This window comes from Pungitius pungitius, chromosome 2 (assembly GCF_949316345.1).
Source record: "Pungitius pungitius chromosome 2, fPunPun2.1, whole genome shotgun sequence".
In the NCBI taxonomy this organism is placed as follows: domain Eukaryota; kingdom Metazoa; phylum Chordata; class Actinopteri; order Perciformes; family Gasterosteidae; genus Pungitius; species Pungitius pungitius.
Genome location: NC_084901.1, coordinates 32,290,620 through 32,317,951, shown reverse-complemented (window position 1 = coordinate 32,317,951; position 27,332 = coordinate 32,290,620). Strand labels below are relative to the sequence as shown.

The 27,332-nt window shown below is 45.6% G+C and overlaps 3 protein-coding genes across 3 annotated transcripts in view; 1 reads left to right on the top strand and 2 right to left on the bottom strand.

Annotated features, from left to right (window-relative positions):
* The window catches only part of flt4 (fms related receptor tyrosine kinase 4), a 30,602-nt gene extending 19,600 nt beyond the window's left edge, over window positions 1-11,002 (bottom strand). The window contains exon 1 of the mRNA XM_037462278.2: window positions 10,813-11,002. Within this exon, the coding sequence (XP_037318175.2) occupies window positions 10,813-10,870 (58 nt within the window). The 5' untranslated portion in view covers window positions 10,871-11,002. The remainder of the gene's footprint in view (window positions 1-10,812) is intronic.
* A 4,177-nt stretch (window positions 11,003-15,179) lies between these two features.
* Window positions 15,180-19,653, bottom strand: trim105 (tripartite motif containing 105). The gene is made up of 7 exons (XM_037462288.2): window positions 19,525-19,653; window positions 18,728-19,065; window positions 18,121-18,216; window positions 17,293-17,526; window positions 17,109-17,122; window positions 16,874-16,989; window positions 15,180-16,553 (listed from the first exon to the last, which is right to left on the bottom strand). Exons 2-7 carry the CDS (start codon window positions 19,007-19,009, stop codon window positions 15,994-15,996), a joined length of 1,302 nt encoding a protein of 433 aa, XP_037318185.2. The 5' UTR covers window positions 19,010-19,065; window positions 19,525-19,653; the 3' UTR covers window positions 15,180-15,993.
* A 2,373-nt stretch (window positions 19,654-22,026) lies between these two features.
* npy7r (neuropeptide Y receptor Y7) lies at window positions 22,027-26,526 on the top strand. The gene is made up of 2 exons (XM_037462297.2): window positions 22,027-22,176; window positions 24,462-26,526. The coding sequence occupies exon 2, from the start codon at window positions 24,498-24,500 to the stop codon at window positions 25,596-25,598; it is 1,101 nt and encodes a 366-aa protein (XP_037318194.1). The 5' UTR covers window positions 22,027-22,176; window positions 24,462-24,497; the 3' UTR covers window positions 25,599-26,526.
* Window positions 26,527-27,332: the final 806 nt, after the last annotated feature.

The following is a 27,332-nucleotide window of genomic DNA, read 5'->3' as shown; positions in this document are numbered from 1 at the left end:
TACTGAACCGGAGTCACCTCGGAGTGCAATTAGCACTTCGTCAGACTTCACACCGACAGTCGATCATCAACGAAAATGCCACCGTGACTTATGCACCGCCTGCACATCGTTGCATATTAAAAACACACTGACGGGGTGGAGAGAGAGGGGCTTAGCGTTTACGGAAGCCAATGATGACTATTCTTCAACTCACAGTCAGTGTTGTTGTGTTTTTTAATCCTTGCAGTACGTGAGCAGGACTCGATGTATTGGAGGACTGCTCAAAGGCAAACAAAGCAGCAAGAAAAAAACACCTGAAACCCAACATATTTTCATTTTAATCATGACTCCCTTTTCCGGGCCGGACCCACAGACGTCTGAACCGGCCGCGCAAAATTCTGTGAGAATGATTTCACAGCGAGGGAGTGGATCCTGGAGAGCTGTGGACAGCTGTGATTCTTGTAGACACGCGTCATTCCTCCAAAACATCCTGCTTACCCAGGGAGCACAATAGAGCAAGGTTATTCTCATGCAAATATTTTGTTAATTGTGTTTACAGTAAAGGCTGCTCCCGATGGAAAGATACTGATAAGCCTGGATTCCTTCCAGACCCGCTAACAGACGGGAACTCAAAGTCGTCCTTAACTTTGAGCAGTTAGTCCTGAAATGTGCACAGAGACCACATGCACGGGTCCAATGGACATCAACACCACCGGTCAGAAAACTGCATCATTTATTTCCTCTCTTGCTCAGGAGGGGGATCAGCAGAACTAAACCACTTTCATATCAATCTGTGCTCTAATTCCTATACAAATTCAAAATAGTTTTATATATATTAATCACATGGCTTAAGCAAGACCAATGTGCGTCACGTAGGAGGCTGCGTGCTGAACTATTTCCTGGTTGCTTGGCAACCTCAAAACTCAGCATTCCCTTTTTCTTGTAAGGATTAAATCAACAAAATAAATGAAATGCTAATTGGTGGAGTTTAGTTTGGTGCTGTCAGGCCAATTCCATTGATTTAAGTGTTTCAGTGTGTTTACAGGTTCAGGGGCAGCTACTGTGCATATGAAGGAAAAAGTTGTATAAATCCTGTTGTCTCCGCACGGAGATGTGAAAAGTCTGATAAAATCAGCTCCTTAGACTCAGCTCACGGTTGGCGCTTCGAGGCTTTATTAGCTGCTATAAGTCCAGCAGACCCAGACCTCCAACCTAAACTCTCCCGGGCAGCAATTCCAAGGAAGAAGAAGAAGAAGAAGAATGCTTGCAGATTAAAATGGCTCAGCTGCATTCATTTAGCCGTGAGGTTATCGACTACACAGACATGACATCAGTTTCTCAGCATCTTCTCCTGTGTTCTCCACTGCGGCTGCTGTTGACCTCACTTTCTTTCATGCTAATAATATTTTCATTTACATTTCAAATAAATCTGTCATGGGGATGACAGTTAAGTTAACAAAATAACCGAACAACATCTGTTTCGGTCCTGAATATTGAAAGTGACATGTTAATTTCAACTCACAAAAAAAAAAGGAGGACAGCTAATATTGCCGTGCTGACAGAAAAAAAGAGATGTTACGCCGAAGCAGTGGGAAGCGAAGGCAGTCCATCTTCATTGCAGGTTTGTCCCCAGCGGGGTGTTTCTTCAGAGATCTTTATCTTATCCCCAGAAGAGAGGCAACGTTTTCCCAACACATGGTCTGAGCTCAGATGTGAACCCGCTACCAACCACGGCCGTCTGCCCACCCCTCCCTCACACCTGAAATGCTGGGGGCCGGGTCAGTTGAACGTACAAAGGAGCCAAGGAAATTCCTGCTCAAGGTTTTAAAAAAAAAGCAAATGTCTTGCACACTCACTTGGAGATGAGAACAAGAGAGATCACCTGCTTGGGTTCAATCGTGGGGCATAGCAGGGGGGGGGGGAATGCAGCTGTAGATGGAGACCACACATACTGCATGTCAACGCCGGGGGGGCTTGGATATTTCACCGAAGGACAATCAAATGGCACAAATTAGAAAATACACTTTTCCATTGTTTGCTTCCAGCGATCATTGTGGTACAACTTTGATTTCTACTTTCTACGTGGTTTCACTTGACTCTATCAGAGCACTTTATGGGATTCTATTTTGTAACTTTTGTTATGTCGAATAGTTCATGCTATACCACAAAATAGCATATTTTCAGATTATTTAATTAAAAGTAACCGGAGAACAACATAAAATAGCAACATGGTTTCTTGCTTTTGTGCAAAGTACATTTTCTCATTTATTTACAAAATGAATCCGATTTTCTTAGAAAGTTCAGTTGGTTTGTGCATTTTATCAATTTAGATAAAGTGTAGACACAATGGCAGGCATTCCTTCCCACGCACACTACTTTCTATGTTATTCTACAAAGAAAAGACGCATGTGTAATAGTTTAAAAGATAAGAAAAGATACCCATTTCCCAAAGTCACAACAGGACGGAACAAGCACTGTACGATCCAATACCGTACATATTCCCCCATAAACACAACACGGCGACGTTTACAGGTGTAATCCAGTGTAGAGGCGGATGGTTCGTGACATGACATTTGTTCCCTGGTAGATGTGCGGAGAAATGATCTCTGAGATAAATCGTTGGCGTAGCGGAGTCTCAGTGATGGATCCTTCCCTCGCAATCAGGTGAGCGATCGCATTCTGACAAACAGGACGCTGATTGTAAATCCTTTTAAATGTCAGGACTAATTTGCGCGCCCGGAGAGACAAAACATCAAGATGTTGGAGGTGCATTTTGGGAAGAAAATCTAAAAAAATATGTATTCACTGTAAAAAGGACAATTTCAGACGGTGCTCAATTTACAATGGACTGTTATGTCCATCACAGCGCTGCAAGAGGGTCTCACACACGAGGGCAGAGGACATCACGCCCACACGCAGTCGAGCTAAAAGCTCTTCAAAGTCGGGAAAAGGCCCATCACAGCTTGTTCAAGCTGATTTAATTCATTAAAGACAAATGGGCTGCTGTTCTCTGAGCTTAGCAGCCCTTAGCGTGGCCGCTACCCAGAGAGCGAGTGAGAGGCTGATGAGATGCAACGGTACTTGTCGAGACTTTGGATCTCCCAACCAATATCGCACGTCGCCCTCGTTGTTTCTCTCGTGACTGTCGAGAAAGAGAGACGCCGTCAAGTCCTTGCTTGATGTGCGCTGGGTCACCGCGAGGCTGCCGGCCAATCCAGCCGCGGACAACGCCGCTCTTTGGACCCCTCGGGTAGAAGGTGGTGAAGGAGTGAAGGGCCGGGAAAGCCACGCGCTCACTGCAGGCGACTCTCGGGCCGCGGGTACTCCAGGAGCCGCACGCTGTTTCGCAATGACGAAGAGCTTTCGACGGCCAGATGTGGATGTGCGCTAAAATGCATACAACATTGTTTCCGAAACTGACTGAGACGTCAGACGCGGAGGCCCTGTCCTTCCCGTGCGCTGCGTTAACGTGGCGAGGAGAGAAAAAAAACAAAAACAACACACAGCATTAGCCGCATTCATTATTTGAGCTCTTTCAAATATAAAGCATGTCGCACAGCTACAGGAAGCGGACGCCAAAGAAAAGCAAACACACTCATTCATACGAGTCTGCGGCTGACAGCACACCTCGTCAAAACAACAAACACATGTTCCGACTGTGACCTTTAATGCCGAGTTTCTTGGATTGTTATTGCTTTTGGCACTCTCATTTATCTTATCGTGCTTCAAACAGTGGGGTGAAGGCAATGTATTTGGTACGGGCTTGGTTCCCCCGACTGTAGTGTCAGCAGCAGCAGCAGGAGAGTGAGCACAAAGTGACGCGTAGGTGGACGCGTGAGAAAGCCGTGAACTCTGGGGAAGGGCGACGGCGCCGTTGCCCTTCTGCTCTCAAGGCTTCAGCTTCAAAACTAAAAAGGCCTCAGCGGCGTGGAATGAGACATCGTGTCTCCGTCTCCGGTGGAGTTTAAACTCGACCTTTGTGTCATTGTCACGTGCTCCTCAGCTCGGGATTATACGCATTCAAGCCACACGTGAGCCAATGAAAATCAATCAAGGAACCGTTGAATCCCGCTAAAGTTGTGCAATCCATCACTGCCGACATCTTGCCCACATGTTTTGTTATCATTGCTAAGTGAAGAGGGGATTCGAATTTGAACTGCGCTAACTCATGATGACAGTCATGACAGCTTTGACAAAAATAAATGCAGAGTTGGTGTTTATTGTTAGAGATCACATATCACTGCTGGCTTAAAAAAAAAACAAACATGATCATCAATTTGTTTTAAAAGAAAATACATTAATTGAAGCCAAGGGCTGCCTGGATGATCCTAAAAACACACTTAAAAACTGAAAACCCGGCAGTTTGATCCGTCGGTCGGTCCCCGTGGCTCCCTGCCCGGAAAGCTGTTGCTGGCGCTCCGCGGGGTTGGTAGCGAGTCGCTGACCCAAGCAAAGGGCTCAAGCATCTCGTCGCGTCGTTCGCGGTCAAGGACGAAATTGAGCGAGCGATGGACATGCCGGGCATGAGGTAACCGTCTGAATTCAACAAGTCTCCATCCGTGTCCTTGGGGAAGTGAGCGATGGGTCCAGGGACCAAAAGACAAGGATCCGAGTGCGTGAAATGAGCCGAGGCTGGGTGACGAGCGCACGGCTCATCCAGTGGGGGGTGCTGCTTGGAATGCTGTCCCTGCACCCCGCCCCGCGCAAGCAAGAAGAGAACCAACGACAGCGTGAATCAAAATGACATTTACGGCCCACTATTCAAATCCTTCAGCGAGCAGCGTCCCGACGGATCAACGGGTATCAGCGTGAATTCAGAATCCTTTCTGGGCCTTTTACCTCAGATGGATGGTGATTGGCTTGTTGGCAACACTTTTTTTTTTTTTTTACTAATGTAACAGGAGGCAGGGAGCCAAAAAACTATTTGAGCTTGGTTCCTCTCCTTTCCCATGCATTCTAGCTGGTGGTGCAGAGATAAGCAGCAGCTTTGGATGATTAGCCTCCACCAACAAAATGTAAAACATCACATTATAACCCACAAAGATTAAAAAGACACTATTTCCCGAAGCGGACTCACTCGCTCTGTTGTCTTAGGATTACACGCGTCATGAACAGATGTTTAGATATATAAAATCCTTCAGAGAAAAAAAACAAGTGTCTTTCTTATTGTCAATTGCCAGCACATGAAATGGCAATTACTGTAATTACTTCCTAAATCCTGCGATTCAACACATTGCGCTCGCAACGTCTGACGATGGAAACCCTGGTGATTGTAGATTAAAATAACATAACTCTCCGTTGGGTTGAATTGGACATGGTCTCGAAGAAACAGCTCACAGAACATGTCCTTGTAAAAAAACTCAACATTGCTCTTGCCAAAAATAATAGCAATAAAAGAGAGGGAATGAGCTTTTGGTTGGTTAGTGGTAGTTCAGATAAGGATGAGGCACTGAAAAGAGTTGAAACATGCCCACCATGTCAACGGCTACATTGGACCCACACACACACACACAGCTGTTTTTTCGGCCTTTTCTCTGCTGCATGCCTCTGTCATGATGGAAGGGCCAGATGTGAGAGAAGTGCCAGAAGTCCACATTTTTCAAGGACAATTGAGTCTGTTCCCTCAGCGTGCGGGTCGGGCCACACTTTGATGTGTCAGTTTCACTTATCAGGGCGACAGGGAGGAAAGATGTGCGGCTGGTTGCTTGTCAGCTGAAGTGTTCAAACGGCATGCCAGAGGAACACGAGCAGTAAAGCGCTTTATTTATTAACGGGGCCAAATTACAAAGAGGAGCAGAGGTCTGTCGCATTCTCTAAAATTCACTGTTGTGAAATAAGACAAAAGAGAAAAGCAAAATAAAAAATGTAAACCCAATTTATTTTGGATTTCCTTCTGAAATTATGCGCAAATGCAAGAAGAAGCTAATGGAGTTGTACGTGGTTATTGATTGCTCTTTTTTTCTCTTAGTTCGGTACAATATACATGGATTTTTATCATGGATTTTAAAAAAAACACATGTATAGGATTTTTTTAAGCAATTTCCATTTTCTATTGGGATGTGTTATGTGCTCGTTCAATGCTTGTAGGGTTAGCGCAGCGACACATGTACAGTGCACCAGCTCCTCACCCATTTAAAGGCCTCTGCGCACACGTTCGTATCGTCCTTTGCTGAGCTCTGTTCACGGCTCATTTTGTCATCGCCGGCGAGCACTGACACAGGACTTCCCGGCCTATGGAGGCCACCTGCTGCTACTGGAGATAAATCACACACCCAAAGGAGGAGGACGCCGAGTGTTCACGAGGCCCTCTAAGCCGGTTAAACATGCAAAGCTCGTCTGACAGACTGACGGACACAAAGCGGGCGGCAGTTCGAGAGCGTCAGACGCACCCACGAGCGCCGGTGCTCCTCTCGCAGCGGGTCCGTTAAACCGCCTCGCTGGCGTTTCTCCATCGGGAGCAAATTCTCCTGTTTTCTTTAGCGCGTGCACGTTTCTCCCCTTTTTTTCATCGACGGGGAAAGAGATGTTATCGTTATCGGCCTTTTCTTTCGCTTTCTCTGTAGACTTTTCTCTGATCCGTCACATGACAGGAACAGGAAGAGAGGAACCTTGTGTAAACAAATAAAACGTTTTGTCACTTTCAGGATACGACGAGCGAGTCCTTCAAAAGCACAGAAGAGTTTTCACAGATATATGAAGTGGAAAGAGGAACTCGTGCTGTTGCTTCCTGGAGGCAAGGTGTGTAATTGGGTGAAATCCCTGGGAAATGCCAACTGCGAACTTCCTTCAATGGACACTTTTTTTTTTTTAAAACAGACAAACGTGGAGGGGACAGCGCAGCCAGGGGGTGTTGAAGTGACCCGGGATCTGGCAAAGGACCAAGGCTGGGGAACTCTGAAATAGCCCCGCGTGTCCGGCGACGGACGAGAGGCCACGCAGGCCATGGAGCAGACCTGCACTCTGGATGTGGAGTCAGCCAGCCTCGGGGGCGACACACACTCCCTCCCTCTCTCTCTCTCTCTCTCTCTCTCTGAAAGGCATAAAGTCCACTTCCTCTGTCATGTGGACTCAAGGCCGAGCCGAAGCCAGGCGACGGACTGACTGGCGGCCCGACTTTGATTTCATTGTTACCACAGAGGAGGATGACATCCACCGTGTCCCCCGTCCCCTCCACTGTTAGGGGAGTTAGGTCTTTCCAACATCCTGCCCCGAAGAGGAGGTCCTCGAAAAACTGAGGATGCGGCGACAAGCCATCTGGTCCAGCTTCCTATGTTCAAAACCTCTGTCCCTGACTAAATCTTCCTGTACGCCTCGCAGGCACACCGGACAACTCCGACCTCTTCCTCCATTTTATTTTTCCATGTCATTTTTATTTTTGAGAAATGGTTTCCCATGGCGAGAGGGATGTCGGGCACATTTTGTTAAACGCTTTATTCTGGCTCTTGGCAATGAAATCTCTGCGGAGAAACATCAAAAACATCTCACTTTATACAAGCAAATGCCAAAGAGTCCACGCCTGCTGTGACGGCCTTGCAACCTCCTAAAACTTCAAGTCATAAAACCCGTCTTTGCTGCTGTGTCAGATGTCCCAGAGAATGAAATCACTTAAGTTGCTGTAGAAAACAAGAGCAGAGCAGGGAGTGAGTGTTGGGTCAACAATTACGATGCTGATTGCCTAAGGGAAGCGAAGATAGCAATTTCCTCAGACTCTGCCAATGTCCTCTTTCCCATGAACCCAAAGAGACCTTCAACCACGGTGCAAGAGGTCCAAAGCAACCAATGAAATACTATACACCTACACACACACACACACACACACACACATCTGCCTGAGACAAAGTAGCAATTTGAGCGTTATAACGATGGAGGCTATTGATAAGTGCTCTAAATGATGCTCGTTTCTTGGCAACACGTGCCCTCTTGACTGTATCTATGCAACAGCTACTGAGTCCCATAGTGTGCAGTGTTACATTAAAAAGGCACCAAGCAATTACCCTTCCAGTGACTGTCGATACTACTGAATAAATATCTTTAAACCAGCTTTGACAAATGTATGTAATCTCATGCAATCGGCCCATCGGGAAAATGGTTCAGTACCTGGGTGAGTAAAAGTGCAATCTGATTTACCGAGATTTAAGCTGAGCAGAAGAACGAGAAAAGACAGCAGCAGGGGCATAAATCCTGTCCGCTTCTTTGAATTAAAAGCACTTATACATTCAAATGTGCACACTGCCACCACTTTATGCGTATGTAAATGAACTCGTTATGCCGTACCTCAATTGCTCACAAAATCAATTTTCTCCAACTGACTGCGGTATTAAACTGAAGCGTACGTGAACATGATAAAGAGAGCAGAGAGAAGGAGAGAGAAAAACATTCAATAGGTTAAACCTCTTCTGCATGTTAATCGTTCCAGGAGAGCGTTTCCAGGCCGCTGGTTTCAGAGCTGTGGCTGACGACAATGTCCAGAAGGTTTTATTAACACAACACAAACACAAACACTGAACACGTTTCAACCTGGTTATTGGGCTACATCAAAAGTTATGGACATCACCGCTTCAACAACCCGTCCTGAGAGGCACATACGCGTTTGTGTCCTATTTGACAGTCGGTAAGACCACACACACGTGGTGGCTCGGGATGAAAAGTCAGTGGATCATTTATGGGGATTTATTCTCTCATGACTAGCTGTACCAAATAAAGGTACAAATCTAAAAGAGAAAACCATGTAAACCTTATGGTGATGCTACAGAAAAAGTTGGATTGAAGAAAAATGTCGTGCAGCGGCCCACGGAGACACAAAGCCACACCTAGAGCCATGGAGGTAGCTTGTAACTAGCATTGCTAAAACAGGGCACAGAAATCATGGAGGGCTCCGAAATATATAAACAACAGATGGTTTTCATCAACTATCTAACACCGACTCTGACACATTTTTGGCTTTTGCTGCAGATTCCTGGTGTGGAAAGAGCTTATCTCTCAGCTTTAGTCCTGTTTGGGGTGTTGGTGCTTTGACATGATGAGAAAGTGAGTTACCTGACATCCAAATGCCAATGGGGCCCCGCTGCTCCATGCCAGTGACGAGTGAGGCGCTGCCTATTTATTTGGACTTTACGGCACAGGGCTCCCCCCACTCTCATCGAGCTGCCCTCCGGCCGATAGAACCAGATATGCGAGGACGGACACCCGAGGGTCCGCTCCTCAGAATCCAGGGCTCGGATTCTCGAGATCGGTTCTGGAGGATAGGGGACTATTGTTGGCTGAAACAACTCAACCTCCATGAGCGGACGACTGTAATAATACCCAGAATTGAGAGTCGGATTTCTGGGATGATCTGATCAAGCAGAGGTATGCGTACAGAAAACACTCAGCTAAAAGCAACGTCAACACTATGCACCCAGGACCCGGACTAAGCCAAAAAAACGTTCCGCTCAAAACCTCGGCTTTAGAAAAAAAGAGAAAGAAAAAAAAAATCAATCTTTTCATGTAACTGGAAAGGTTTTCAATAGCCAATTTTGCTACAACAAAAAGAAGGAAATTAAGAGGAGATGATGGATTCATCTCCAATTAATTTCCTTCTTTTTGTTTGTGATTCACAGTTCCGTTCAATAGTTTCAATACAATCTGTACTTGCATCAAGATGGGGTTTTTTTTAATTGAAAGAACCGAATTTTTGTAACCGGGTAATAAATGTTTAGGAACTAACGTAATACAGAAGAGGTACATGTCGTGACAGGAAGATGGTAGAAAATGGCTTGAAGCCCTATAGATACACATTCTTAAATTACCATTACTGAGAGTAAGGGTTCTCCCTGAAATTGATTTTGCAGCTATACTGCAATTATTTCCCATTCCTTTCCAAGAAAACTAACGACTGTTGATCTGTTCCCGACAAATGTACATGAGCTCAGCAATATCTGTAAAAGCAGCTAGAGCCACGAACAGCTGTTCAACAGCAATCTGTGATGAACAACTCAAACACACACATTCAGTTGTTGGGCAAATCTGCCAGACAGATAACCAAGTCGTTCCGATGGGCCTGTTTCAAGTAGGATGACAATGTGCTTCAGATGATTCAGTCTCTGTTTTTGGAGACGAGCGACGGCCCTAAACGCTTCTCACGCGGAGGCCGATCACGCTGAGAAGTGACCCCAGATTTCTTCAAACAAACTTGGTTTGTTCTGGAAGCGAGTGACATTCTCTCACCTTTCTCCTGCTTTGCACAAATCCGATTTACATAGAGAAACACCACACTTGAACGATTTAAAGGGATCCGACCCCCCCCCCCCCCCCCCCTCTCCTTTTCCTTAGCAGTCAGATGTAACATAACAGACAGAGTCCTGAATGTTTAGCATTGACAATTAACAGCGGCTTCTTCATCAAACACAACAACAGCATGCCTCCCTCTAGTGCCTATCTGCCTGTAGACTCGGGAGTGTGCCATATTTATTCAGTCCCATGAGGCAACCTTCCATCGTGCATGAGGGATCTCAGGAGCATGAAGAAAATCCACTGACTGCAAACGGGACACTGGCCTTTAAATGTACTTCATTCAATGTGGCGCGATTTGTTGCAAAAAAAAAAAAAAAAAAAAATGGGAATAGCCAGTCCATTTATAATGAATGAAACAGAAAGCAACAATAGCACCTATAGTGAAAAGCTTCAGTTAAACGGCAGATACAACTTTTTGCGACGCTAGAAGAACCAAATCAATGTCTGTACCGAAAGTCGGTGTCGACAGCGAGTTCGACTTTAAAATCGCCAATAATGAAAAACGAAAAATAAAACTTCTGCGCTTGGAAACTTTGAGACTCACTGTAGAGGTCTTCTCACCTGCGGCATATGCTATTCCAGTCAAAGTCCGACAGAAAAGCGTAAAGTCTGTCTTCATCTCCAGATCTCCGGTCCAGGAGCGCAGAAGCTTGAGCGCTGCTTTCTTATAATAAAAGACAAATGAATACAAGTGATTCAATTGACTGCAGCTGGAGGCGGTGGAGATGCGGTTTGAATGAATGTCCGTGGGTTGGTGGGTTGGTGGGTTGGTGGGGGGGGGGGGGAACTCAGGTGAACTTCGGCTAATCAATGCCTTGACTGCAGCCAACACTCTGCCGCCGAGGGAGGACGGAGCCGAAATGCTGAGGGATGAGGGTCAAAAAGGAGAAAACCTGTTTTCTTTCCCGTTTGGTCAAAAGGATGGACAGCGCACTGCGTGCTGTTTACAACCATTTCCCCTTCCTTTGCTCGTGACCGGAGCGCACGCACAGCCGACCAACCGGTTCGTGAAACACGCTGACATTGAGGGGGTGGGGGGGGGGGGGGGGGGTGTGCGTGCGTGCGTGTGCATGTGTGTGCGTGTGCGTGTTTACGGGCGTCTCTAACATCCATGACAAGCTCCCCCTTCCTGCAGCACACCATTCATTAATGTCAATCGGCGCACGAGTCGAACGTGAAGTTGGTATTTCCATTGTTCTGCGCCTTTCTGTTGCGTCCAAGCCGCAAGTATTGTTCTTTCTGCTCTGTTGCGTTTGTCTGCGAGCTGTTGTTACTTTTCAATCCCCCGTGAAATAGATGCAAGAGCCATCACCGCAAAGATCTGTTTTCAGAGCTCATTAAAAGTTGAAAGTGGTTGTAAGAGGATATCAAACTTATAAACATATCAAACAGTAAAACGTGAACAAACGATCGTTTCACCGCACAATGAATACTATGGATGTTTGGATTCAGATTGAATTAAAGCTGATTGTACTGCAGACTTGTACCTGCAAAGTGATTTGCTGTTTTACAAAAGTAAAACAGTTCTATCAGAACACCACAAAAAACTGCCAAGGAGCTGGTTCGTTTCAATACATTTTTAAGTGAAGAACTGATTTTCCCTCTCTGGATTTTTCAAGCCATTTAAACACCCCCAGACATTCAATCAAAAGCTCAGCGGTTTATCCTAATACCATCAGATGTTCTCATAAAGCCTCCAACGCAGCACAGCCGGCTCATCGAGGGAGTACACAAAATACCACAGTGGGAGGAATATTAAGGGTTTTCCATGACACGTTTTCCTCTGGTCAACTGTCTTTAATCCACAAAATAATCATTTTAGCATCCAACTCTTCTGACACCATAACCTCAAGGCAATTCTATCTGATGAGGCAAAGGTCAGCCATTAATCTTAGGTAGAAAAGTGATCTTGCAAATGGCCTGCTGAGCCGAGGGAGAAGCTCACTATCAGGAGTCTGTAATGATTCTTCCAAAGGGTCACATCCAAAGATGCTTCCAATGAAACTAAACAGAGTAGAGTCCTTCCAGCCTTGTCCAGAGCGCGTTAACCCCCCCAACACCCCAACACATCACTCCTCCTCAGCGAGTGTGAATGAAAAGCACCGACTAAGAGCACAAACGTGCCCAAAGTGAGCTTCCATCAGCCCTGTTTTATGTTACGAGAGAGATTTGAGAAATTGAAAACCCGTGTATCCTGCACACCCTGAGATGAAGTCAAACGTGGTGCGAGAGGGTTAGGGTTGAGAACACACCGAGATAAGAGTTGTGGATGCAGCTGTGCATTTCCTTTATCAACCATGTGATATGACCAAAGCTTTCAGGTCCAGTCCAAGCTGGCATGTGCCTACAGAAGCGTGTGCAAGCGAGCCAGAATAATCCATCGGCCCTGCTGTAAAATCTAGTGGGTTTTTTTTTTCAATCTCCTGTTGGAGTCTGATGGCTTCCTACCTGTCCTTTCAGAGCTGTTGCACAGCAAACAGCAGCTGTCAATCACATGCCTGATATGATTGTGCTGTTGTTCCAGATGATTTCATAGCCACGGAGGAATAAAATGTCAGCAGTGCGTTGAATAACAGCGAGTCAAAAGATCACTGCGTTTTATTGTGAGGGCATGCGTCTCCACCCCCCCCCCCCCCCCCCCTTCACGATCCCTCGCGGAAATCCACCTCTCTGACCCCCTAGAACCCAATGTTGTGATGGAATGGTTGTAATTAAAATGTTCTCCTGGTTTCAGCCTCGCAGCGCCGTCGGCTTCAGGGGAACGTAAACACCCTAAATTGTGCTGGTAGCCCAACACAAACCACGTCCCAGGGAGTCACCAAATGTCATTATGAATGTAAAACAGATCATGTGAGAGACACGTGGAAAGGCCTGAGGGGGGGGGGGGGGCGACGCAACAATAAACTGCCCACATAGGCATCCAGGCGAGTCATTCAGTCAACAGTGATAACAAACAATAGCCCCTCGCGCAGGACAGCGCAGTCAGCTCCTGCTGTGTCAAACGAGAGGCTCTCAGTTCCCCCCCGATTCCTGCCGGCTCCTGCGAGAGACAACTCAAGGACCCGTCCTTGAAATGCCAAGCACTCCATCCGGGCCCGTCCTCAGGTCAGGAAACACATTACGGGCCCACGGCTACTATCCTAGGAAGGATGTGGACGCGCTCTCTCTCTGTCTGTCTGTCTGTCTCGGGGGGGGGGGGGGGGGGCCCGGGGGGCCCCCGTGCACGGAGCCGTCCTCTGCCAAGCCACTGTGAAGTAGCTGCCGCGGTACTGTTCGGCTTTGTTTTGATCGAGGAAGCCAACATTTGACATCCAGTGTAAGTCATGATCACCGGGAGGAGGGGCAATGTTGGCATGGACATTATTTACAAATGAATCTGAGTTCATTGGGTCAGTTTTGAACCAATGGTATATAAGTTGAATTAAAATTCCATTTACAAATCTATTTTGAAGCTGCTCGGTGAATGTGTGTTGGCCACTTGAGGGCAGCAGAACAAGACGACGCTAATACATCACCGCCCTGTGAAGCCGATTCAGCAAATGTGTTTGCAAACAGCTGGCAGATACAAAGAGACATTAGCATTCATGAGGAGTGGTGTAAGTCCATTACGTTTCCTGTTGGTTCTCCTTTGCTTTCAACCAAATCCTGATGAAAACATCTGGCTCTTCCGCAGGTAAAAGGGTCAACGTGCCAGTTGCCTTGTCTGCTTTTTGGGGCTGGCCAGGTAAAGTGCAGTCGCTGTAGTAGAGGGATGCTTTACCCGCAAAATCACCTCTTTGAATATCAATGAAATGATCCTGTGTTATCTTGAATTTTCAAGATAACACATCATTTTTCTGTTGCAAATGCAGAATTTCGAGGCATTGTTTAATGTCTGCAACAACTTCATTTAAATCCCTCCAAATAAGCACTGGATAAAACTACAAGCCGTGTGAGGGTTTGTGAAATGACATTTTGATATGGTTTAGCTGCTAAACGCCCCCCCCCGATATACTCTTTGTTAGTGATTGATTTTCAAACGGTTTAGTGGGTGACGCATTTCTTTCAGAGGTTTTTCGTTGAATAGAACTCCCCGCTGTTGGAAATAAAATGGATGGAGAGTGGTGAACCGGAGCCCTAAAAAGCACTAATCTCCTCTTTAGAGCTGAGGGGAACTGTACAGCTGTGGGATACAACACATTATCATCTTCCCATTTGTTATCGTAAAAATATCGATGATAAATAGCTTCTAACCCAAACAAAAATGAGGTATGCCTACCGTCACTGTAAAACATTGAAACGTTTAGTGCACCTTTCAACCAAGTGAAACCAACGCTCTCCAGAGAGTTCATGGGGGTCCAATAACAGCCATGAACATAAACGCCCTTCTCATAATCTACTCACATTTGACATAAAGCAGCAGCTCTCGTCACTTGAGATTGAGTCGACTTTAGGCTGCATCTATGGGTTAAAGTGAGTGTGCAGGGCTGTAAGTGAATCACAACCGCACCCTCTGCGTGTATCCGCTGAGCAGGAAGAGCATGGGCCCCCCCCCCCCCCCCCCACACCCTGGATACCAGCTCATTGTCCCACTTTTCCAACCTGCGGAGGAGGCAGCAGCATCCTGCTTTCCGACTAACCCACAACACCCCCCCCCCCCCCCACCACCAACCCCCCAGAGGCCCGTCGTGCAGCCCAGAGGCATCCCCACTGTCACCCTGTTTATACGACCTTTCACCTGGCTGGAGGAAACAGGACGTCGGTGCTCTTGTGTGTTTGTGAAGATAACCGAGCGCCCCCCGGGCCCCTCCCCCCCCCTTGGTGCTGCTGCTGCGGTTTGAGCGCGAGTGGCGGCTCACGCATTCAGAGTTGTGCGTTCGGCTTTGATGATGCTTAATAGCATCCTTGATTATTTCAAGTGAGGTCGTGGAAGAATGCAGTGTCGCAGCTGCAGGGACAATGTTTATTTAAGGAAGACAAAGGGATTGATTTATTTTATGCATCAGCAGCTTTTGCAGATATTGTTTGGGTCTTTTATCAGGAAATGATCAAACATGCAATCGCAAAAACGTAAATAGACAGCAATGACAGGACACTGCACGGAAATATATTTATGCTATGTCATTGAGCAATACAAAGCAAAGTACATTGTATCCAATGTTCAAATTCAGGCACATGCATTATATAATGTACAAATAAAGATATTTCAACAGGAACTGCAAAAAGTAATCCGAGCAGCTAACAAGTTGTTGGAAAGTTACATTAAAGTGTTAAAACTTAAATCATAAAAAAGATAAACGCCTTACTTTCATACATAAAACATTTAACCATTTGATAAAATGTTAAATCTCACAACGGAGTGTGAACAAATGCTTCTTACTGATGCAAATCGATGGTGATCATTAGACCTGTTTACGAGCAAGCTTAAGGGAAGAAATCAAATGATGCATCTTAATTCAGTTTCAAATGGTTCATTATAGCATTTTGTTATTTTCATGTTTCTGCTGCTCTAAATCAAACAAGCCCCCTCAGATTAGACGGTGGAAATGCTTTTTTTGTTGTTGCAATAATCCAGTTTGTCTTTTAGGGTTAATTTCGGATAGAAAATAGATGCATCTGGCCACATTCGATCGTCAACGCAAGATAACTATCTGAATGAAATTTTAAACTTGTTTTACAGAACCACAACCCTCCCAAATTAACCGCTGAGTGATGACAGCAGCTCTTGCAAAAGCCCTTCTGAAGGCGCACTCCGCCGCTCCGTCAGCCACACAGCGCGACAGGCGGGTGGTGGAGCAGTTTGATGGGCGGAGCTCTCTGACTGCCGTCACTGATGCACGGGCTGAAGAAGGGGAACGCCTTGCCCCGCGGCCCGCTGGCGAATGAGTAGAGCAGGCTCATGTCATCGGCGTTGTAGAAGGACACCCTCCTCTCCTCGCAGTCCAAGAACACGCCGATCCTGTGGGGGCAGGAGCCCAGGCGCAGCCGCGTCCAGGGCTGCGTGCCGGCCGAGTACTCGCCGCCGCCACGCAGCCGCAGCGTCCAGTAGCCGCTTTCGGGGCTCAGCTTGACCCGCGTCCGCCTGTCCACGGCCTCGGACGCCACGCCCAGGTCCCACTTGGGTTTGGACCCCACCTCCACCTCCCAGTAGTGTCGGCCTGACTGGAAGCCCTGGGCGGCCAGGATGTTGACGCACTGCAGGAAGCGCTTGTTGCTGTCCGCGTGCGGCGCCTTGACGTCACATTCGACGGCCGCCGTTTTGTCCCTGGAGACGTGAATGTTCGGGTGTGCGGTGTCCACGTCGAACGTTAGCGGGGAAGGACCTTTGGGGCAGAACAATTCATTCAATTGTAATAAAACTCAACAGCGTGTCAAATTAAAATATATCCCGGGGGAACAATGGTTGGGGGGGGGGGGGGGGGTGTAGTCGTCGGGCAAACTATTCAGCTCACGCATGAGGGCGAGGGGGGTAACACTTTAAATAATAGCAGTCTCTCCTTACCAGTTGTAATGGGATGTTTTTGATGGTTTTAAGTGAAGCCCTTTGAATTGCCTCGAAATGCCTTGCCTTTATTTACTTGCATCGCTGGAGGCAGATTATTTTGTATTCCTAATAAAAAAGAAAAATCATGAGGGAAATTACCTGGATTCAACGACTTGAACATCTTTCTCCACGTGATGTACTGTAACGGAGCCATGTATTTGTTCCTGAGAGCGTTTGCGTCAAACGCTGGGGCGACATTTTCCCGCACACACGGCCTGTTGGGGGAAGAAAACCGAGGATCTTTCATCCTGAGCACAGGTGACACTAAATTGAGGTGGAAATCATGATGGGTACAGAAAAATGCCACGAGCAAGCAGTCAGCCACAACACTTACCGCAGTTGTGGGAGCTGGAGGGAAGGAAGCAGAAGAAGAAAAAAAACATTAAAAAACGGGATGGAAAACTCAAATGGAAGCAAAATTCAAAAAAGTTAAAATGCATGACACTTGTCACACTAATTTGAGGCATCGACACATTTTACACACACACACACACACACACACACACACACACACTCACCTCAGCTAGTACGATGTTGTTAGTGGCAGCGCTAGCCTCCTCTAGCGCTTTTATACCGTCCTCCAGCTCCCTCACCGCCAGCTCCGTGGCCTCCAGGTGGCGCTGGACCTTCTCCAGCTCCTCCTCCTGCGCTCTCCTTAGCTGCTCCAGCGAGCAGGTCTCCTCATCAAGCAGGATCTGGTGGAGAGCTCTGAACTCCCCTTTGACGTGAGCCTCCAGATCTGCTCCGACTCTCTGAGACGAGAAAAAAAAAAAAAACCCTGTCACAGGTGGAGGATCTAATTCAGCCTCGTACATTTGTCGCGAAGACGCTTGTAGCCAATAAATCTCTAAAGAAGCTTCCGCAAAAAATGTACGTCAAAACTAAGTACAGATTGTGAAAGCCAGGAGGGATTGGCTGTTCGTCATCACGGCACAGCATGCAAAACGACCCTCAAGCTCATATCTTCCATCAGTCTTATACAAATAAGATGTGTTCTCCCTGTCGCCTCTGTGCGTGTTTGTTTCGCGGGTGTCCCGTGGCTTCAGCTATTCAACGCTTCATTGAAAAGGGGTTTTGATGCACACTGCCTTTCTGCTGGAGAAAAAAAAAAAAGCTGTAATGTGTCATTAAAGGATCGATTATGCATAGTTGAGACGCAATGAAGCCAGTGGCCATTGCCTGGCTTTACATATCAAAGCACAAACTGTCCCGTACCACCATCTGCACCACACCACTAATACCCTACCCTATACCCTATGACACACTGAAAACAGCCATTAGGTAGCTTCGCGTGCATTCTTATCAGTTAAGTGCTGCAGCTCGTGGAGTTCCCAAGACGACTGTACCTTTATGGTATCCATCTGGTCTTTGTCTCTGCGAATACCGTTGATGAAGTCCTCCTTCTTCAGCCGATGACTCTCCATAGTTTCTCTCAGTTGTTTCTGTACAGCAATGTGTATTTTAAGTACAGACTTTAAGACAACGTAGTTACTTTTCACCTGTTTTAAATTCAATTCTCTAGGCAAGATAGCAAATATTACGAAATATTAATATTGCTCATAAGAAACAACGATAAAGTTGAATAACCACATTTTTGGCACAGCATTAAAAACAATGACAAGGATCATGAATAAAACATTTTAGGGGAATTTGGTTTGGTTGAGTTGATCCTTCTTGGCTCGTACACCATTTGCTCTGCTCTAATTCAGCCACATAACATGTCACACACAAAGTTATATAAAAAGGGAGTAGGGAGTGACCTTTGCCCAAGCAATTGAAGCTGAAGGCGGAACTATGGTCAAATGAACACGAATGTGGGCTGAAAGATACACAACAAATGTTTTCAGCTTACATAACAGAATGCTCCTTTTCGATCAATAGGTTGGTACAGGCTTATGACTGTATGGTTACCAAACACTGATTAACCCACAGACAGCAGAGGTCTGAACTCACCTCTAGGTTCTTGATGTAAGTGTCCGAGGTGGTGGCCCGGACCTTCTCCACCATGGCGGTCACCAGGTAGTTGGTCTGAAAGTGCTTTGAGCTGAACTCCTTGCGGCACTGCGGGCAGGTCACAGGGCCCTGAGTTCCTCTCCAGTACCTGGAGATGCAGGATCTGCAGAAGTGGTGCATACAGGCCAACATGACCGGCTCCCTGAACAGGTCGCAGCAGATGGCACATGTCAGGTCCTCTCTCAGCGTGCCTTTGGCGGGTGGAGCAGCAGCAGAAGCCATGGCGAGGATGCCTTCCTCTCCAGAAAGCCTGCCCACGATGAAGTGAAAGCAAAAGCCTGGCAGAGAAAGAACGTTCTTTTGTAAAAATCAGCTGAAAAGAAAATGAAACCAACAACAATGATCAAAGACACTACAAACAACAGTTTTGTGTTGATCAGGATCGTTTGATTCTGGATCCACGAGAGAGAGAGCTGTGCCCCTCTCTAAATGACTCTTCTCTTGATGTTAAGAACCATGCTTTAACTTCACGATGAAACCACAGGCACTTCCAAGTGCATGTTTTAATCAGGGCTCCCGGGAGAAGAACGGCGCGGTGCGCCAGGAGACTGTGTGAAGCCTCTTGTGATGACGTCATGCATTGGAAGAACAAGCTGCCTGTGGAACTTGCTAATGTTTAGCTACGTGTAGCAGCCAGTAAACCGCCTCTCGAACGACGCTAAACCAAACAAACGGGGGAAAAGAGTTTCACACGGCGACTGTCGAAAGAGCTTTAGGTGACACTTTCGTGAACTTACGTCGTCTGTAGCTCGGAGAAATGAGTGCACGGATACTTCAAAGTTCCTCCATTTGCTCTCTGTTTTTCTCGAACCAGCTGGGACAAAAAGTACACGCGTCCTGCGCATGCGCCACCCGCAAACTCACCTGCGATTGGTCCATTCGTTTATCATCAGATAGCAGGGTATAAACAGATTTTTCTTATAATGGTCTATGGAACAAATGCAGTTACACTTTTGTCTTCTCCACTTAACTACCAGAGAGAGTTATATAGTATATTTGAGATTAAACAAAAGCTACAATGTCTTGCTGGCCTGCTTTGCCGAAAGCAGTTACATCCTCCATTATCAGAATTTTTGTTGGAGAAATACTAAATACTAAATCCTTTTATTCAGTGATTTGAGGGACACTTGTAAGGAGTTTGCCATCTCATAAAGTTGTCGGAATCACAAGAGACATATTTTATATACACTAAAACAGTGTCCAAAATCATAGCGGCACAGACTAAGGAACCGTGACTTTCAGTTCAATTTTTAAAACCTATATACATATTCCAGAAACATCATAGGGGACATAGCCTCATGGTAGGTTTAATGGACACCTGCGGTCCATAGTGCCTTATATATAGATCATGTTTGTAGATATATAGATCATGCAGGATCAGGTTTGCCTTCTTTGACACATTGGCGTCGTCTTATGGAGCAAAAGTCCACCGGGAGGTATAACTGCGGTCACAAATTGTGACCCCATGTTTGCGGACTCCACAGTCCATCCTTGTAAATCAATTGTCTGCATCACTGAAGAAGGAAACACTGTTATCTGCATTAGGTCTACAGTCTCCACCTGCGTAAGAACACTAAGAGCAAAGGAAAGGAGGAGATGGTTTGAATGGGATTTGTCAATTTCTCTGTCGTTGCTTGGTCTGCCCAACCTGCACATGATGTCAGACAACCGAACACGGAGAGAGAGAGAGAGAGAGAAACAGAAAGAACATCAACATGTGGCTGTGCGACGCTAAAAAGCCGCATTCACTTATGCAAACAAGAACAATGAAGAAGTGCAAGCACGAGGAATAAAGAAAATGAAAAGGCACATGGAGAGAAACGTCGGTACAGCGACGCCCATTCCAACGTCATCAGCTCGGTGGCAACAGTGTCCTTAGAGGGCCTGAAGGGGAACAGTGGTCCAGTGGATCATGGGAATCAAGGGAGCTCTACAGTTTAATCAAGTATACGTGATTAATACGAGGACAGGTAATGCAGATACAAAGACCAGTACTACTGCTTTGACCTTCACAATAATGTTCTACATGGTAAAACCGCCTCGCTATTTTGAGTACCAGTTGGAGGTTTCGGAAAGTTTGTGGCAAAGACATAAATCCATTACCTGTAGGGCATTCAAAGTCAGGCTGAACAAAGAACCGACTGACCTGTTGAAAATGGAGGTCTGCTTCCATAATTGAAGGAATACTTTTAGACGGGGAAGGCAGCCTGCCCCAATCAATAAGACCATTTTTTGTTCTTGCTGAGCCAATCGTTTCAATAATTATTATGTAATCTAGTAAAATATAAATTTTAGTGGATGGTGAAAGGTAACTCTCAACTCGTTGAGAGATAATTAAAGGGAGACATCCCGTTCTCTTACCAAAATTGAAGAAAGAAAGTGTGTGTATCCAAAGAGCTCCTTTGTAATTTCAGTTGACGCCAGGTTTCAGCTCCCTAATGATCTGTTGACACTGAAATACGCACTAAATCTCATTTTAAAATCAAGCATTAGGTCTGACAAACAGAGTCATGATGGCTGCAAATGATTCATATAAAATGATAAATGCCTTACTGCTGGATGATTTTTCAAGTCTACAAATCAAATATATTTTACTGTAAAAGCGTATTGCTTTAGGTTTCAACTTTTCCTTGGAAATGTCTGTTCAAAATATCAAAGTCAGCCTGGACAAATGTAATGGCCACTATATTTTCACAAACCTCAGGCTATTTTATATGAGAAAGAATAACTTCAGGCATTCATTTGAACCCCAGGAGATGAACACAAAATGAGTGAAATTCCCCACCAAAGTACACTTCAATAAACTAAGCACTCATATATCATCTTGTGAGATCTACGTCTGGGATTTAACTATGTCTAACTGTGTTTGTATTGTGTAATTAGGAATGGTTTGTTGCACAACAACACAAGAGTTTAGTTTTATTGCATGCTCATATGATAATTGCAAGCAATATATAAAGATTTGCTTTACAATCCTAAATTGTTCCAAAGTTCATTCAAAGTTCTATTAACGCGGATGAAATGAAGAAATAGGAGGCTGTAGAATGGAATGTCTGCTTATACACAATAAAGTGAAGGGCTAAATTAAAACGTGGGTTTTGCACTTTTAATGACATTCTCTTACAGTTAATCAAACGTCATCCATGTTTACTGCACAGAACATACCAAAGATGGCCCATTACAAATAAAAAAAAGTGATCCACAAGCCACAGATCTCCGCTGACGGTCCCTGGCACAGATGTAGATCCTGTAGAGCTGCATCAGGAGCGCAACACACACGATGCGCACGAGGCGCTTCGGTTTGGGAGGAGCCTCGATATTTCACAGCTTTGTTGCACGCCGCTTTCCAGTGAAGACCCATTTGGAAAAGGAGATGTAGTGGGGAAAAGGTGAGTCCGTTCATGTGTGGGTGCCGTTTATTTTGGAATTGAATTGAACATCGCAAGGGTAATTTACTGACAACCTTGTATCTCCCGGAGGAGAAAGATAATAAATGATCCGTTATTCTGTGCAGCGTAACCTCTAGTTGCTGAAATTGTTGGTCTGTATGTGCGTAATTTGGATTCGAGAGTTGCATCTGAAAAGTGTCCCAATTACGTACTTACGAGTCGCGTGGCAGGCAAACGATGTGCACCTGTCCAGAAGGTTGAATAAGCCTTGAGAGCTCACTTGGGGATGTTTCAATGCGTGCTATTCAGTAAAACCAAGTGGCAATAAATTACGCACGACTGAAGTATTAATGCGTGTGTGATGCGGAATTGTAATCCTCATTAGAATATAATGTCAGTGCGTAGAGGTCATACTAGTAGATACAATTGTTTAGTTTTGAGGTTTTTTTTTTTGCTCAAGCAGGTAATACAGAATGAATCATCCTGGATTACCATTGTCGGATCAGAAAGGGTGCTGTGACAAATGATGTGTCGCCCCTGGAGTGCGCCCGTGTGCTTTGACAAAGGATACAAGTTGATGCCTTTTTAGTTAATTGGCACTGAAACACATGTCATACCAACCATTTGAGTTATTCTGCAAATCATTGCATGGCTCACAATGTATATATTCATTAAGCACCTCTATATGTTATGGTGTCTATTAAATCTTAAGGAAGCCAGAGACGTGATGGATGATTTGAATGTACACCCGTTTTAGAGATCACCAACAAGCACACGCACACGCACACACACACACACACACACACACACACACACACACACACACACACACACACACACACACACACACACACACACACACACACACACACGTTTGCTTACTTGCTGCTTAAAGTTAATTACAGTGAAGACAATGTGATCTATGCAGGATTTAGATAGATTTGACGATAAAGTTAACCAACGATATATACTGTATATACATATTTTCCACAATAAAATATTCAATTGAGAAATGAAGAAAGACAACTTTAGTATCCGATAGAGGCTACAGCATCAGCAGAGGAAACAAAGAGTGCCTTGTCACCAAAGAGAAAACCTCGCACTAAATGGTTTCCAGTTTGTTTTAGTCATTTATGAAGAGAACTTTCCAAATTGGATGTTGATGTGAAAAGCTGATTTTGACCACCGCTCAACAGCTACCAAAGTCTCCCCTTTTGTTACCATTATAAAAATCGACGCACAAACATCTTGATTATGGGATGACCCAGAACATCATGTGCCTCTATGTGAAAGAGCACAGACTCTCTATATTTTTTTTACAAATTAGGCATATTAAATAAGCCTTTCATGCGATGCCGACTCGGTATGCGAGCAGTCGGCGGGCCTAATGATGTGGCTTTGTACTGCCTGACTCCTGCTGATTGCATTGCTTCCCTCATCATGTTCCTTTAGTCTTTATAATGACACAGGTGTTGGATAAAACAGCATCTTGTAACCAAACAAATTCTTAATACCGGGCCAGCCGGGAAACGTGGGTTTGCACTGGGTAAAACATTGTCTATTTTTTGTGAGTGTTTGCAATGAGCGTGTTTGAGGATGTCTGATTTCTGTTGCTCACCGACCGTTACTGGGGCGCGTGTTTCCTTTTTCTTTGCTTTTCAGATCACCGATCTCCTCAAAACTCTGTCGGGCAGGTGTTCTAATAATTTGGTTGCATGGTTTCAGAGAATAACAATAACCTTTCCATTTAAAATAGATTCAACAAGAGTGTGATATTTACAATGGTACCTGCCCTTTTCAGGCGTGGACAGAATAATGAAGCGCGTCTGTATCTCATCTGTTTAGTCAGATTTTCATTGGAGGTTGGATTTTGTCAACGCCGTTGCCCCGTTCTCTCTCGGCTGAGGTTGGATACCCTGGGGATAAATAAGAGACTTATTATTGCATTATGGCATAATGGGAGCGAGATAGTGGGCCAGGAGGTGTTCGGAGCTATTAAATAGCGTTCCGCCACCATCGAGCCTAAGGTGGCAGCTCTCTGGCTTTCAAGTTAAAGCAGTGGGAAGCAAGTGGGCACATGGCACACCCTCCTGGTGAGGACATGTGACTGGCATACTGTGTTGGCACTGACGAAGAGTGCAGAAATCGGAGAGAGTTGAAATAGATAAACGAACACTTAAAGCCTTTGCACAAGGACTATCTTTATTGCTTTATTTTTATATCTGGTTGGGAATATTATTCTGCCGGGCTGTGTGTCAGAAACAATTCTCGTTTTCTTTCCTCAGGCGTAACAGATCTGCAATACGTCATCTACCGATAAAATGAGCCCACCAGACACATACAACACCTCGAGCGAAGGGGCGGCCTGGTTTCAACTCAACGACAGCACGGGCTCGCACCAGCCTGGTTTCCACACGGACATCACCAAGCACTTCGGAGTCCAGATCATCCTGATCACGGCGTATTCCTTGATCATCCTGCTGGGTCTGCTGGGCAACACCCTTGTGGTCTACATGATTATTCGCTACAGAAAAATGCGAACGGTGACCAACTTCTTCATAGCGAACCTGGCCCTGGCCGACCTCCTGGTAGACACCCTCTGCCTGCCCTTCACTCTGGTTTACACTCTGCTAGACGACTGGAAGTTCGGAGCCGCGTTGTGCCACATGGTGCCCTTTGCCCAGGCCCTCAGTGTGCACGTGTCCATCACGACCATGACCGTCATCGCCCTGGAGCGCTACCGCTGCATCGTTTTCCACCTCGGCCGGCGCCTCACTTGGCACTCCAGCTTCCTCATCATGGCCCTCACCTGGACGATGTCTGCCGCCCTGGCAGCCCCCCTGGCCATCTTCAGAGAGTACCGCCACGAAGAGATCCCTTCCATCAACCTGCGCGTCGCCGTCTGCTCTGAGATGTGGCCCGACGGGACCAGCAGGGGCGCAGTCATCTACAGCGTCTCGATGCTGCTCTTACAGTTCGTCCTCCCTCTGGCCATCATCAGTTACGCTTATATTTGCATATGGGTCAAATTGAAGAATCACATCAGCCCGTCCAGCCGCAGCGACAGCATCAACCGCCGCAAAAAGACCACCAAGATGCTGGCCCTGGTGGTGGTGGTGTTTGCCATCTGCTGGCTGCCGTTCCATGTGTTCCAGCTGGCAACTGATCTGGATCTGCTGCTCATGTTTAAGGAGTACAAGCTGATTTACACTGTGTTCCACATCATAGCCATGGGTTCAACTTTTACCAACCCTCTCCTCTACGGGTGGATGAATAAGAACTACAGGAACGGCTTCCTCATGGTCTTCCGTTGTGAGGACAAGCCCGAGTCCTTCCAACCCGAGGGCTCGTTCAGGACACGCTCCTCAAGGAGGCTGACTCTGAATGGTCGCAATGGCGGACAGCATCCGACTGCTGTGTGAGAGTAACACGATTCTAAAAGCCAGTCGGATGTGACTGGACACACTGAATGTACTGGTCTGTGGTGCTTGTGGTTCAAAAGTGGCCGTTTGGCTTTTAATGCCTGGAGTATTTACGGGACTGGAGAGGGCTCAAAGCTTTGCATGCCAACCGCTTTATGTAAGGCTTCTCTTCTCCTTGTCAATGGTACTTGTCGAAAGCTCTTCAATCTGTATGTTCATAGTCTTTACTCGGCTGTTAGATAACTTAGCACAAAGTATAATGTGTCTACTTGTTGGAAAATGATATGTATAAAATGTATAAATATGTATGCTCTCCTTTGCATAAATTACCTGAAGCTGGTGAAGTGATTGTTGTTACTATGGGTGTATTGTTACTGTGTTTCATTTTCCACTCATTGCCAGATCATCAACGTTTCTAGATGATTTTCACTTAATTCATTCAATTAGAATTCACTCCAATGTTCTCACAGAGTAACATTCAATGGTAATCCAAGGAATCCAGGGCAAGCTGTTATCTGTCAAACCAGGAGGTTAATTGTGTTCACCTGGCAACTAGCTGATCCTGATTAAATGGGCCAGCAAGACTCCTTGTCCAAAAGAATGGAATTGAGAAAGTGAGAGAAATTGTTATTATATGACGGAGAGCTGCTTTGTGGATGTGTTTGAGAAAGGAATTTGGAAGAATGCAAAACATGCAACTGTGTACTCAGCCGTCGAAGGTGTCCTTTGTGTGTGGTCTTTGAGTAATAAGTACAGGAAAATGCATCAACTACACAGCCTCTGGGAGCTTATCCTGAGCCGCCACTGCAGTTGACTTGAGTTGACCATTAGAAGGAAATATGTTTTGTCTGTCATATAAACAGGACTGTGGCTTGGATGAAATTCGGAACTGGTCCGGCTGTGTTAATCTAAAATTTGCGGTACATTGTTGCTCCACACTGAAACCATAAAAACACTGGCAAAACAGTTTGGGGTAGTAGTCGGGGTGCATGTAACCTTCATACTGTAATACAGGACGGGCAATTTAAACAGACTGAATCCGAAGGCTGGAAATCCATTCATAGATTATAAAAAAAAGTCTGGACATTGGGAACATAATAATTTCTCACAAAATTGAGGAAAATCATCCCCACATAAACATTCAGACTTCATATCGAGGAATAAAAAAATAACCACTGGGTCAAAATAACAACCAGTAAAGCATTTCATCAACAACGAGACAAATGTTGCCCATGCAGTGTGATTCATTTTACACCCGAGATAATACACTTCGGTTTAGCACGACAGGAACCTGACACCAATATGACTAATCTCCTGGTTTAGACTATATTCCTTTCTGCAGTGCAGATTATTACAGAAACTCTAAGCCTCTTTCGGGGCTACCAGTAGACATATACCGAGCCCAGGCCGTTGACATTAAACCCTCTTGGCGTTAGAGTTAATGTTTGAGGATTTTTGCTGCGGACTTTTTTAGGGATGACATTATGCATAAGAGACTCTTGAAGTATGACCTGCTAAAGGGGACAGTCAGCATAACAATAATATATATATATATATATATCTTTTTTCTTTTTTTTTTTTTTTTTTTATATTTAATTTGAACGTAGATTGGAGGAGCTTTACAGATGCCCTTTTCCGGTGTTTTGACAACACTACATAACATGAGCCCCCCGCATCTTAAATCTAAATTATTCCTGCGTAAAGAAGCATACGGCCGCATGCAGAATTGCACGT